This window comes from Sceloporus occidentalis, unplaced genomic scaffold (genome assembly GCF_023333645.1).
Source record: "Sceloporus occidentalis isolate IW3139 unplaced genomic scaffold, rSceOcc1.0.p SCAF_2, whole genome shotgun sequence".
NCBI lineage: Eukaryota > Metazoa > Chordata > Lepidosauria > Squamata > Phrynosomatidae > Sceloporus > Sceloporus occidentalis.
In genome coordinates, this window is record NW_028316982.1 from 165,817,241 (window position 1) to 165,829,796 (window position 12,556).

At 41.4% G+C, this 12,556-nt stretch overlaps 1 protein-coding gene across 5 annotated transcripts in view; it reads right to left on the bottom strand.

Annotated features, from left to right (window-relative positions):
* Window positions 1–12,303, bottom strand: part of LOC149319247 (GRIP and coiled-coil domain-containing protein 2-like) — a 38,575-nt gene extending 26,272 nt beyond the window's left edge. For 3 of the 5 annotated variants that reach the window (XR_016280169.1, XR_016280168.1, XM_089511369.1), the window contains exons 1-4: window positions 5,551–6,995; window positions 3,780–3,864; window positions 3,448–3,512; window positions 1,450–1,554 (exon numbers count right to left, since the gene is read on the bottom strand). Coding sequence is in view for 3 of the 5 variants with exons in the window: in XM_089511369.1 (XP_089367495.1) it covers window positions 1,450–1,554; window positions 3,448–3,512; window positions 3,780–3,864; window positions 5,551–5,646 (351 nt within the window). In the remaining 2 variants the exon portion in view is untranslated. Of the gene's footprint in view, window positions 1–1,449; window positions 1,555–3,447; window positions 3,513–3,779; window positions 3,865–5,550; window positions 6,996–7,077; window positions 7,099–12,233 lie in introns of those variants that run through there. The other 2 variants (XM_089511370.1, XM_089511371.1) reach the window with 2 other exon arrangements.
* Between the last annotated feature and the right edge of the window lie 253 nt (window positions 12,304–12,556).

The window sequence follows — 12,556 nt, forward strand, 5'->3', positions numbered from 1 at the left end:
CCAGCAGTATCTGTCTTCCTATCCCAGCCAAAAATATAGCTTTTCTTCACTTAAAACAAAAATTTGTATTTGATTAAATGCAACATAAGATTTCAAAAGGATGAGCATGGATTTCGGTTCAGCACGCTTAAATAAAGTTTGGCTGTTCCTTAAGTTATTCTGTTTGCAAAATGAGCATGCAATCCCTGAGCAATTTATATATCCTTTATGTGCAATGGCAGTTCCTGTCTCTAAAGCACAGTACATCAGAAAATAAAGCAGCAGAGTATGTTCTTTTAAAAAGCTGACAGGAATAAGCAAAACACAGAACTAAAGGTTTCACTGGCCCCATACAGACAGGCCAAAATAATGCTGCTTCAGGTCACTTTGGAGGTATGCTGTTTAAATGTTGCATGCGTCCTAAGAGTCTCGAAGCCACACCAAAGCCACAATCCAGTCCTAAGGAATGGAATGTGGCTTTGGCATGGCTTCCAGACTCTTAGGACGTTTGCATCATTTAAACAGCATACCTCCAAAGTGACCCGAAGCAGCATTATTTTGGCAGTCTGTATGGGGCCACTGTTTCTTCAATGCCCGAACCTTCCATGGGAATAACACCTGAATCTTAGCAGGGGTAAGTACTCTCTTCCCAAAAACATACATCTCAAAGGTCAGGAACCTGTGTCAAACTGCTTGCAAAACAAATAATTGTGCATGTAATTAGACAGTAAGGTATCCACAATATCGGCATGTGGAAGCTATTTTTCTGAGAGAGCATTTACCTTTCATGGAATAAGCGTAGCAGGCAACCCTGTATAACTACACGTGTGGTGAATAGGATTTCATCCACAACATGTTGAGAAGTCAAAATCCTACTATAAATGAATGTTGGCTCGGGACTATGAGCCTCAACAGATCAGCCATAAAGGGCAGCATCGGGGCGGAGTGGGGCTGTGATGTCCGCACGATGCACGCCCGACTCTGCCCCCATACCGGCATAATGCCATGCACCCCACCCCACGGCGGGTGGTGTCATGGCGCTCCTCTGGCACTGCATCCAGATGATGCAGCACCAAAGGAGTGCAGAAAAGCTATGGTGCCGGCATCTATGGCACCTTTTCCGCAGTGCAGAAAGGTGTTGTTTTGTACAGCTCCTTTTTGCACCGCAGAAAGGCCAGATCGGGGCCATGGCTCCGATCTGGCACTGAAAGGGGCAGCCTGTTCAGCTCCTAAATTCCCAGAACAGCAAAGTCCCCCTGAAGTAGGTTTAATTTCTTTGGGATGGGTCTGATGGGTGGGTCCCATTCCCATAGGGTTCACTCTTACTTGATTCTCTACAGATAGGGATGGTGAGAGGGGCAGTTTGTGATACCTGTGAACCTAGGAACTGAAAGACATCTCTTTCTGCTTGTGATTACAAGCCAAGATTAAATCAGATTATTAGAAACATTTACTTTACTTATGAAGTACCTCTGCTTCTTGTTGTCTTTTCACATTCTCTTTTTTCAGAGTGAGGCACTGCTGTTGGATTTCTGCTTTTTCCAGAAGAACTGCATCCAGTCTCTCTGTGAGAGCCTAATTTTTTTTTTTTTTTTGGGGGGGGGGGAAGAGGGAAAGAAAGATCATTATACAAAAAAAATAGTACAAAGCATTTGTTTACTTCTTGAAAGATACTTCACTTTTCCTTCAACATTTCCACTTCTAATGTACATCAAAAGTAATACAAAACAAACACAGAACTTCTTTACTCAGCAGCACATCCTTGCTCTTTATGCGCCATTGGCACTAAAACCACAGAAATATCTGCTTTATTGCTAATTATTGTCATTTATTTCCCTATAAATCTTTTTTAGACCACCTTGAAAAAAAATCTGACTTAACTAGTAGGGTACTGTTGTGGTTCTAGGTATGGTTCTAGAAGATGGCTGGCATTTCCAACAAACCTGGAACAGCCAGTGAAAATACTATTTGAAAAACAGGTATTTGCAAAAATGCCTACAGGATAAGCCACCTATTTTAAGTGATCTTTCTTTTATCTCTCATTAACTACATAGCCTCAAGGCTAGTGTGTCATATCAGTATAGGAAAGGAGGAAGTGAAAGTTAAACAAACAAACAAATTACTATATGTTTCAATATAATGCTAAACTATAGTTTAATTTAGGCTTGAACACAGAGAGGGTTGGAGGGTCACCTTTGGGTCCTCCCCAACACTGTGTGGGCCACTAATTTGACATTTTCTGGACTCTTAGTACGCATGCGTCATTGATACAGCATACCTCCAAAGTGACCCAAAGCAGCTTTATTTTGGCCTGTCTGTATGGAGCCAAAGATCACAAAAAATCTTCCTCAAGTGCCATGTGTAGCCTGGGAGCTGTGTAGTTCCGATCCCTGGTTTAATATTATGTCAATGAGGTTTGTTAGAGATCCCCTCCATTTCCTCTTCCAGCTGCAAGGAGGATACTGATACCTTTTGATTCTGATAATAATAGCTTCTTATTACACCTGATTCTAATAATAGCTTGTTAATAACCTGAGTCCTAAACAGCAGTTAATTTTAACTGTGATTTACTTAAAAAAGAAAAATTCAAAACCAGAGTTTATTCATTAACATGTGCTGGAACAAACTGTTGGTAAGATGTACCACAGTTTACAATTCAAAAACAATATTAAACTGCAGTCAACTGAAAATGGAACCAAAAATTTCTGATTTCCTTGCAACTGTGCTTTTGGGGAGAGGGCATGCAAGCTCAAGGTCTGCATGTAATGGCAAACAACAACTTCAGTGTTATGTCAGAACCAGGTTATTGGGGTTAAAACAGCAGGAATCTAACTTATCCTGCTCCCATTTTCTAGCAGAGCAGTCTTCTATTAGCAGTGATTGTTGTTATATACAATTAGAGTTTCAAGAACATTTCTATCATATCATCTTCCATTCTTATGAGACACAAAGCAGTGGTTAACACAAATTTCATACAAATATATATATATAAAATAAATATACCTGCCAACATTTTACATAGTAGGCAAATGATATGTGAGATGGCAAACTAAGGGGCTGTGCAGACTGCGCCTAAGAGTTGGCCTGCAACAGCCCCTTTTACAGCCAGATCGAGGCCACGGCAATTGCATGCTGCAGCCCCAATCTGGCCTTTACAGGGCACAAAAGCCGTGGCTTGACGGTGCTCCTTCCCACATGATGCAGTGCCAGAGGAGCGCCATGACGCTGTACACTATGTGGTACGGCACACAGCATCACACCGCTCTGGGGGCAGAGCTGGGGTGTGAATCATATAGATGCTATGCTCTGACTCCAGCCCCAACCTGTCCTTTCCCGACGGTGTGCACAGACCCTAAGTATGAGCTGTACGACACAAGAAAAGATTCTCTGACCACATGGGAATACTGGATTTCTTGAGGATTAAAAATACTTACACTATATGTGACGTATGAAATTATGTATTCCTACCTGTATAATATCATCAGTTCCTCCTGCAGATTTTGTTTTCACCTCTTCAATCTCTCTCTCTAGTTCTAGAAAGCAAAAAGAGTACATTTCCCCAAATACGGACAATAGATTCATTACAATGATATCAACTTTTCCTACAGCCCCATACAAGTAATTCAGGTTCATTACTATAGTAATAACCCAGGAATACTGTAAGATCTTTCTTGTGATTCTTCTCATTTGTTGTACCTAACAAAACTTATGGATCCTTTTTGCTCCCCCCCCCCCCACTGACCCTTGTGGATCCTGTTATGCTGCTTTAAGATAAATTAAAACCAATTTCTGTATGGTACCTGTGCATCTTGACTTCATTTTCTGTAGTAACATCACTTGTTTCTTTGCAAATTTGATAAGATCTTCTTTTGACAGTGTATCCAGCTGGAAAATTTATGAATGGTTCTCAAATTATAATTAACAACACTGAATAGTAACACATCAAGTAATTGTTATAGCTCTGCTCTTCAGACAATACTTTGTCAGTAGAAACCTGTCCACTTTAATAGATTCTGAACCCATAAGGAACACTGAGAAATGTGCCATACTGCAGTATATCAGTCAATAGGAAACTGTTTTGTTGTTGGTTTTGTTGGTTCAGTATGGTTTGGTTTCAGCCCGTTTTGTCCCTGCCAGATCTGTCAACTGGAAGAAGCGTCTCAGAAAAGTAACAGTGACAGCATATAGGGTGGGGTGGTGATGATGCAGCCCCAAAGGCAATCTTTTATAGCCATGGGGCTCCCCAGTACCCTAAACCTTTTTTTAAAAAAACACCATCTAGATATTCTTACCCCTGCAATTAATCTTCCAGCCACTTTCTGTTGGAAAAAAAGCCCTCCTCCTGGACCTAAAGTGGTCCATGCCGGGTCCAAAATGTGACAAAATTGCCCTCCCAGGCACTGGATGTATTTTGGTGCAAATAATTTCTTTTTGGTTTTTTTGGGGGGCGGTGGGGGGGAAGATAGGGGTGGCATGGTCCTCTGGGGAGCCCTTAACTGAACAGCTGCCTATTCTTAATACAGGAGACCTGCCTTGGAACGCACTGTAGGTCTGTGCACCTGCCCCTATTCCAGTGGCATCCCAGACTACTAATCTAGCACTTTAAAACTCAGAGAGACACCCTAGCTAGCCACACTTGTGCTTAATATAGAAATAAAAAATCCTGGTATAGCAAAGGGAGGGACTTGTTGCCTCTTTCCCAAAAATCCAGTCCCAGAGCATAATACCAGTGCAGTATTCAGTGCATAAAATGACTTTCACTTGCATTTTTGTTATACCCCACATTATTTCAGAAGGCCTCCATATGTAAACATTCTGAGGATTTACCTTCTGAATATAAATCCCTAACTTTGTAAATCTTAACAAGCTGATAAAATGTAGGAAGAAATTTAGATTACATAGCTGAATGCTGTAAAAATTAGTTTGACTTTACAACACTATTGGAAGAATGAGCAATAAAAAACAAAAAACAAAAATGTCTGAATGAATATAACCAAACTTTTTCCAGAACGCTTTCTTTCAGTGACAGCTGTCAACTGTGTTTGCCTAATAAACCCTTGATGCAGCCAACATTACTTTTTGAATGTCTGCAACAATTTTGCTTTCTGCACATTACGCACAGTAAACCTCTGCATTAGAAAATGAGGGCTGGAACAGATGGCCCTTTAATGCCGCTGTCTGGGCAGCTTCAGAACACAGTGTTTATATGCTACATATTCCTAAGCTGCCCTGAAGCCACACGCAATTCGGGCAGCCACCCAGATGTGGGTGGCTTCAAGATGCTCCAGAGACATGGCATTTACATGCCGCACACCACTGCAATGCCTTGAAGCCACTTCGGGCTTCAGCGGGGCCAGGAAAGCCAGCTTTCTTCCGGCCCAAAAAGGAGTGGATCTTTCCTGCTTCTTTTTGGGCTGGCTTCAAGGCAGGTTGGGGCCACAGCGTATGGTTACTGCAGCCCAAACCTGCCTTTAAGTCACCCCTTCTTGCCCATCTGTCCCCGGCCTGAGTCATAGTAAAAATGTTACATTATTACTTCTGAAATCAGTTATGTCTGTAAAGAAACCTTACCTTTGATTTCCCTGCTGTAGTTGTGGAAGAAGAGCCTGCCATTTCTTGACCACCATCTTGCAGCTGGAGTGGAAATACAGTTTTTATGTAAACCATGCCATACCAGATATTTTTTGCTTCTGTGGATCTACACCATGTGACCAGTGTAGTTCAATAGGATTATAACAATGAAGTCACAATTTAAAACAGTATCACGACAACAGCTAAAAATAATAATTAATCTCAAAAGGCATGGTCACCATATAGCTGTCACTTTATTCCAAAATCCTGAAAGAACGAAAAGCTTTTGTCTGTACAACCCTATGTTATGTTTACTCAGAAATGTCCAGTAGTGCTTATTCCCTATCAAATGAATGCAGATTTGCAATCCTACAATACAATTCTATACCCTTCTATTCAGGATTTAGAACCAATGTGTTCAATACAATTTCTTTCTGCTTTTGTTAAACTGTACCTTTTGCTTGTTTTCTAAACCCTACCTGGAAGCCAGTTATGTGGACTTCCTGGGAAACAGAAAAGGCTCCCAGAGAACAAGCAAAATTATATTGCCTTTTTGGGTGGCATCACTCACATGTACATCTTGTTTGGATGAATTGAAGGCATCCTCACTAGTCAAAAACTGGATAATTAACCAATAAAACATCTATTTAGTGACTCTACTGCTTCATTTGAATCTGAATGGAAAGGGTAAACCACATTTGATGTCATGATAGTGTATTCTGGTAGGAGTAAACCTACCCACCCACTACTCACCTGAAGCTCACAAACTCCCTTTTTCCTTTCCTTTTCTGATGCAGCTAGTAGGAAGTGTTCATAAGTTTCTACTTTCATTTTAGAATAATCATAGTGTAGAGGTTTGCTTGAAGCCGAAATCAATTAATTTTAATAATGTTCTGTTCAAACAAATCAACTTAATAGCTCACTTTCAAGCTGGTTTATTCCATATAAAACCAGTTCTAATTAGCCAGTTTGTCAGGGTCAGGAGACATGATATGCCACAGTTAATCTGATCACCCTACCCATTCAATTTATCTCCAAAACACACTGTAGAAATAATCCCGTTCCACGCCACTTTAACTGGCATAGCTCAGTGCCATGGAATTCTAGGAACTGTAGTTTTGTGAGACATTTAACCTCTGTCAGAGAGCTCTAGTGCCACAATGAACTACAATTCCCAGGATTCCCAAGCACTAATCCAAGTCAGTTAAAGTGGTCTCAAACTGGATCATTTCTGCAGTGTTTTGGACCTTATAAGCAGAACGTATTGTAAGAAAAGCAGAATTGGACAAAGGAGGAGGAGTGAAAATAGGAGGAAGGAATATCAACAACAAAAGATACGCAGATGACCCCATAATACTAGCAGAAAACATCACAGACCTGGAACAACTACTAAGAAAGATTAAGGAAGAAAGTGCAAAGGCAGGCCTACTGTTGAACATGAAGAAAACAAAAATAATGACCATGGAAAATCTACACAAATTCAACCTAGACAATGAAGAAATAGAAATAGTAAAAGAATTCTCATACCTGGGATCAAACATTGATAGAAATGGGGGACTGCAACAAGGAAATCAGAAGAAGATTAAGAATGGGGAGGGTGGCTAAGAAAGAACTAGAAAATATCCTAAAATGCAAAGATATACAACTGAGCACAAAAGTTAGAAGCATACAAGCCGTTGTACTGCCTATTAATAATAATAATAATATGTTTTATTTATATACCGCCCAATCACTGGGAATCCAAGCGGTTTACAATAGGGGGGATAACAGACAGTTCCCTGCCCACAGGCTTACAATCTAAAAGACACGACACAAAAGGAGAAGGGAATGGTGAGGGAGGGAGGGAGGGAATCAGGTCCAGCATTCTTCTCTCCCTCTGAGGCCTGGACCAAGGCAGATGGACCAGAGGGAGGGCTCTTCTTCTTCAGGCTAGCCCCTGATGGAACTGGGCCAGCCTTCTCTCTCCCTCAGAGGCCGAACGATGACAGTTAGGGAGGGAGGAGCCTCCGTCTTCAGGCTAGCCCCTGATGTATCCTTAAGGGATAGTGAAAATATGGATTTCTGGGAACTGTAGTTTTGTGAGAACACCATATAGTGAAATGGTTGTATGCCCATCTGTCACCTGTTTCATTTCTGCCTGTCTGCTGCATCTGTTTAGAATTGCAAAAGACCAGCATATATTACCATGTATGGATGTGAGAGGTGGACAGTTAAGAAAGAAAATAGGAAGAAAATCAATTCATTCAAGATGTAGTGCTGGAAAAGAGTGCTGAGGATGCCATGGATGGCCAAAAAGACAATCTTCCTGGAATCCAAGTTGATCAAACTGAGCCTGTTGTACTTCAGATACATCATCAGGGATGCTTTGATTGTGATTTCCTGCATGGCAGGGGGTTGGACTGGATGGCCCTTGTGGTCTCTTCCAACTCTACGATTCTATGATTCTATGCGAAGGCATGACTCATTGGGAAAAAACAATAATGCTAGGAAAGGTGGAGGGAATCATAAAGAGAGGAAGGCTGCATGTTTGATGGATGGACTGTATTAGGGAGGTCATAGGTATGAGTTTACAGGGACTGAGCAGAGCAGTGGGGGACAAGGAGTCTTGAAGATGTCTCATCCACAGGGTTGCTATGAGTCAAGAACGACTTGAGGATGGTTAACAACAACAAAAATTCAGAAGGAAGGTCCTCAAAGGACATGTGGTCTTTTATAATGTACTACCTAACCATAAAATTAAGGCCCCACTGAGGTACCTCACTGGAATATTGTTAGGCCATTCATTTTGTGTTTAGTTTGTAGCCAATGATAATAAATCCTCTTACTGTCTACTTATATTTGAAAAATGTAAAGCTTTAAGTTGGAAGGACAGGAAGAAATATTTTACAATACAATATTTCTGAATAAGATAATTTCATATCTACACATTGCAGGCTACTAGTATGAATAATTCAGTTACTCATCTACTATCAAGATGAATTATTTTAAACATGCAAGGCAAAAAACTATTTTCCTGATGGCTGTTGCTAAAACCAAAACAACTGAACCTAAGAATGGGCCCAAAGACACTGCAGAAATAATCCAGTTTGAGGCTGCTTTAACTGCCATGGCACCTTGCTAGGGAATCCTGGGAATTGTCATTTATTGTGGCAATAAGGGGTCTCTGATAGAGAAGGCTAAATGTCTCACCAAACTACAGTTCCCAGAATTTCTTAGAATTGAGGCAGGGCAGTTAAAGTGGTCTCAAACTGGATTATTTCTGCAGTGTGTTTTGGATCAAGGATAACTATTCTACATGAAGGTGGCTATAACAATTTAAGACTAACTCCACAAAATTTTACTCCCCTGTTCTTTAATTATCATAGGTATAGAGGGACTTCTGTCTACTTTTACTCACCATACGCTCAGAAACAATTATGATTTCTAATAGTTCACATGTCCAATCAAAACGTGTTGCCAAGGCTTGGTTTTAGAAAAGTAATTACAATCCTCTTTTGGCCAGAAGAGCTGATAAAACAATTCCCTGCCTGGAGCTGCAGCAGGGTCAGCTCATATGGAATTGCTAGCATACATATTTTGGATTGCCTGTTGTATTTACTTATTCTGCTTCTATACTGTTTTAAAAGCAGCCTGGCACACTGAAATGCAGGCAGTAAATGTTAAGTACATAATGATGGGATGTTATACTAGGGAGTCACAGAATGCATTACAGTGTGTCAAGTGTTCATTTTTTCAACAGTCGTTCCCCCAGGTTGTAAATCTGCAACAGGGAGGGTCTGAATCTGAAAGATAGTGACTCAACAAAAGCCAGTTAAGTTCAAGGTAAAGACAGAGCCATGATCCTCTGATCACATCCCATTACTCACTACACCATACCAATTCTTGGAGGCAGAAAAGCCGAACTGAGTTTTGTGTGTATCAGGCTGCTGCAAAAGCCAAACCAATTGAACCTACAAGGCCAACAACCCTAAGCATCCCATGTGCCTGATTTAGAGTACAACCTTGCGCAGGCCTATTCAGATGTAAGCCACTCTGAGTTCAGTGGGACTGTTAAGGCAATCATGCATAGGATTTTGGCCTATCTTTGAGACAGTATCACTAGAGGTGTTAAACCTGTCCTTAAGGGATAGTGAAAATATGGATTTCTGGGAACTGTAGTTTTGTGAGAACACCATATAGTGAAATGGCTGTATGCCCATCTGTCACCTGTTTCATTTCTGCCTGTCTGCTGCATCTGTTTAGAATTGCAAAAGACCAGCATGAATAACAACAAGCTCCAACCACTCTCCCATCCTGTAAAGTCTTATGTTATTTTAACAAACCTCTGTTTTAGGTACGGATCTGCTTTTTAACACCACTTGTGCCTTCCAACTTATGGTGATCCTAGGGCAAACCTATAGTGAGATTTTACTGGTTAGGTTTGTTCAGAGGAGGTTTGCCTTTGACATCCTCTGAGGAGGCTGAGAGAGTGTGACTCGCCCAAGGTGGGTTTCATGGCCAAGCAGGGAATCAAACCTGAGTCCTAGTCCAATGCTCAAACCACTAAGCCAGGGTGGAGCTACAGCATTTAAAATTGGTGTCAAACTGCATTTCTTTCTATGGTGTGGATGATTAGAGCCATAGGTCCAAAACACACTGCAGAAATAATCCAGTTTGAGATCACTTTAATAGCCCTGGCTCAGTGCTAGGGAATCATGGGAATTGTTGTTTATTATGGCTCCACCAGAGCTCTCTCCGACAGAGAAGGCTCAATGTCACACAAAACTACAGTTCCCAGAATTCCCTATCATTGAGTCAGGTTAGTTAAAGCGGTCTCAAACCAGATTGTTTCTGCAGTGTGTTTTAGACCTTAGTCACATTCTGCTCCTCAGGGGCTTCCTGGTTCCTTGATCCAGGTCCAAAACACACTGCAGAAACAATCCAGATTGACAGTGCTTTAACTGCCCTGGCTCAGTGTTAGGGAATTCTGGGAACTGTAGTGTTTGTGAGACATTTAGCCTTCTGTCAGAGAGATAGTTCTGGTGCAACAATAAACTACAGTTCCCATGATTCCTTAGCACTGAGCCAGGGCAGTTAAAGTGGTCTCAAACTGGATTATGATTTCTGCAGTGTGTGTTTTGAACCCCAGAGAAAACTAGTTCTCACCAAACCCTGAATTCCATCATCGGGGCTCCCTCAGGCCAGTTGGTGCGTTTCAGCTTACAGGTCCACTTTACAGGGTTGTTGTGAGGGAAAAGTGGGGAAGGGGGAACTCATTTGCCTTGAGCTCACTGTGGAGAAAGTGGGACATAAATGCAACCTGCGAAGCAACGGTGAGGAGGTAAAAGACCAGGGTGAAGAGATGTCCTCACTGCAAAGAAGAGCAAAGCACCGTAAAGATGTAGGGCAGTCAAGAAAAATGGGGGACATGACCATACTGAAGCATCTCTGAAGATACCAGCCACAGATGCAGGCAAAACGTCAGGAATAAAACTCTTTTAAAACATGGCCACATAGCCTGAAAAACCCACAGAAGAACTATAGAAGCTGAAGACACTTGGATTATTATTATCATTATTATGAAGCTTTATTTATATAGCGCTGTGAATTTACACAGCGCTGTAGATACAATTAAAATAGCTAAAATAAACCTGCCTATGGCGTACATTCTACACAAACAATTAAATCATACATATTAATTCACGCCAGCTTTCAATAAGATAGGTCCAACAATTTAAAGTAACGTGAGAAGGCTATCATGCAATGCCTGGAAACGCGTCCCTGAGCTGTGTAGCCTTCAACTCAGTGAATAAGTGCAAATGCATGCTTCTTAGCCCTGCTCCAAATGGAGGACGAATTTGGGATTCCTTCTGGACAGAAGAAGGCTGAAAGGGAGGATGGAAAAGGAGGACATCCTCGAATCAAGGGGTGTGTATGTGGCTAAGGCAAAGCTATCATAGGGTTTTCTTGGCAAGTTCCTTCAGAAGGGGTTTGCCTTGGCCACCCTTTGAGGCTGAGAGAGTGTGGCTTGCCCAAGGTCACCTAGTATTTTTAACATGGCTGAGCCAGGATTCGAACCCAGCTCTGCAGAGTCCCAGTCCAAAGCTGGGAAAGGAGGACATGTCTGGTCACCCTGGATATAATAATAATAATAATAATAATAATAATAATTTTATATTTTCCAGCCTCTCCCAGAGGGATTGAGGCAGGATTACAAATCAATAAAAACACATAAATAAAATACAATAACAATAATATATATATATATATATATACACAAACACACACACTTATACATATAAATACATACATACACACACATAGATATACACACATACTTATACATATATATACACAAACACACAAATATACACATATATACATATACACACACATACTCATACATATATACACACACATATATATATACACACACATACATACACACACATATATATATACTTACACACACACAGACATATATATATATATATATATATATATATATATACACACACACACACACATATATATACACATATACACACACACTTATATATACACTTGGATAAATGTAAATGCATGCTTCTTAGCCCTGTTCCAAAAGCCCTTTCAGCCACAAAGGGAGGGAGGGAGGGAGGCAGGGAGAGTTTGATTGACAGACAGGGGCGAGGACTGAACCATGTTAATCAAAGTGGGGTTACCTCCATCGCGGCTCCCTCCTCGACTGCTCTTCTGCTTCCAGCCTCTACTTCCGCCTTCGTCACCGCCGCTCCGCCCCCCCTTCGCGCGCGCGCCTCTGACGTCAACCCGAGCAGCGCGAGCAGCGACGCAGGGCCCCTGGAGCCGATTGGCGTTGCCATGGCGACTCAACCGCATCTTCCTTCGGGCCACGCCCACTCGCACTTAATCATAACCCAATAACAGAATAGTAACAGGAATCCAAGTTTCGCACTGCTTTAACTGCCTTGGCTCAGTGCTGTAGAATCCTGGGAATTGTAGTCTATTATAGCACCAGAGCGCTCTC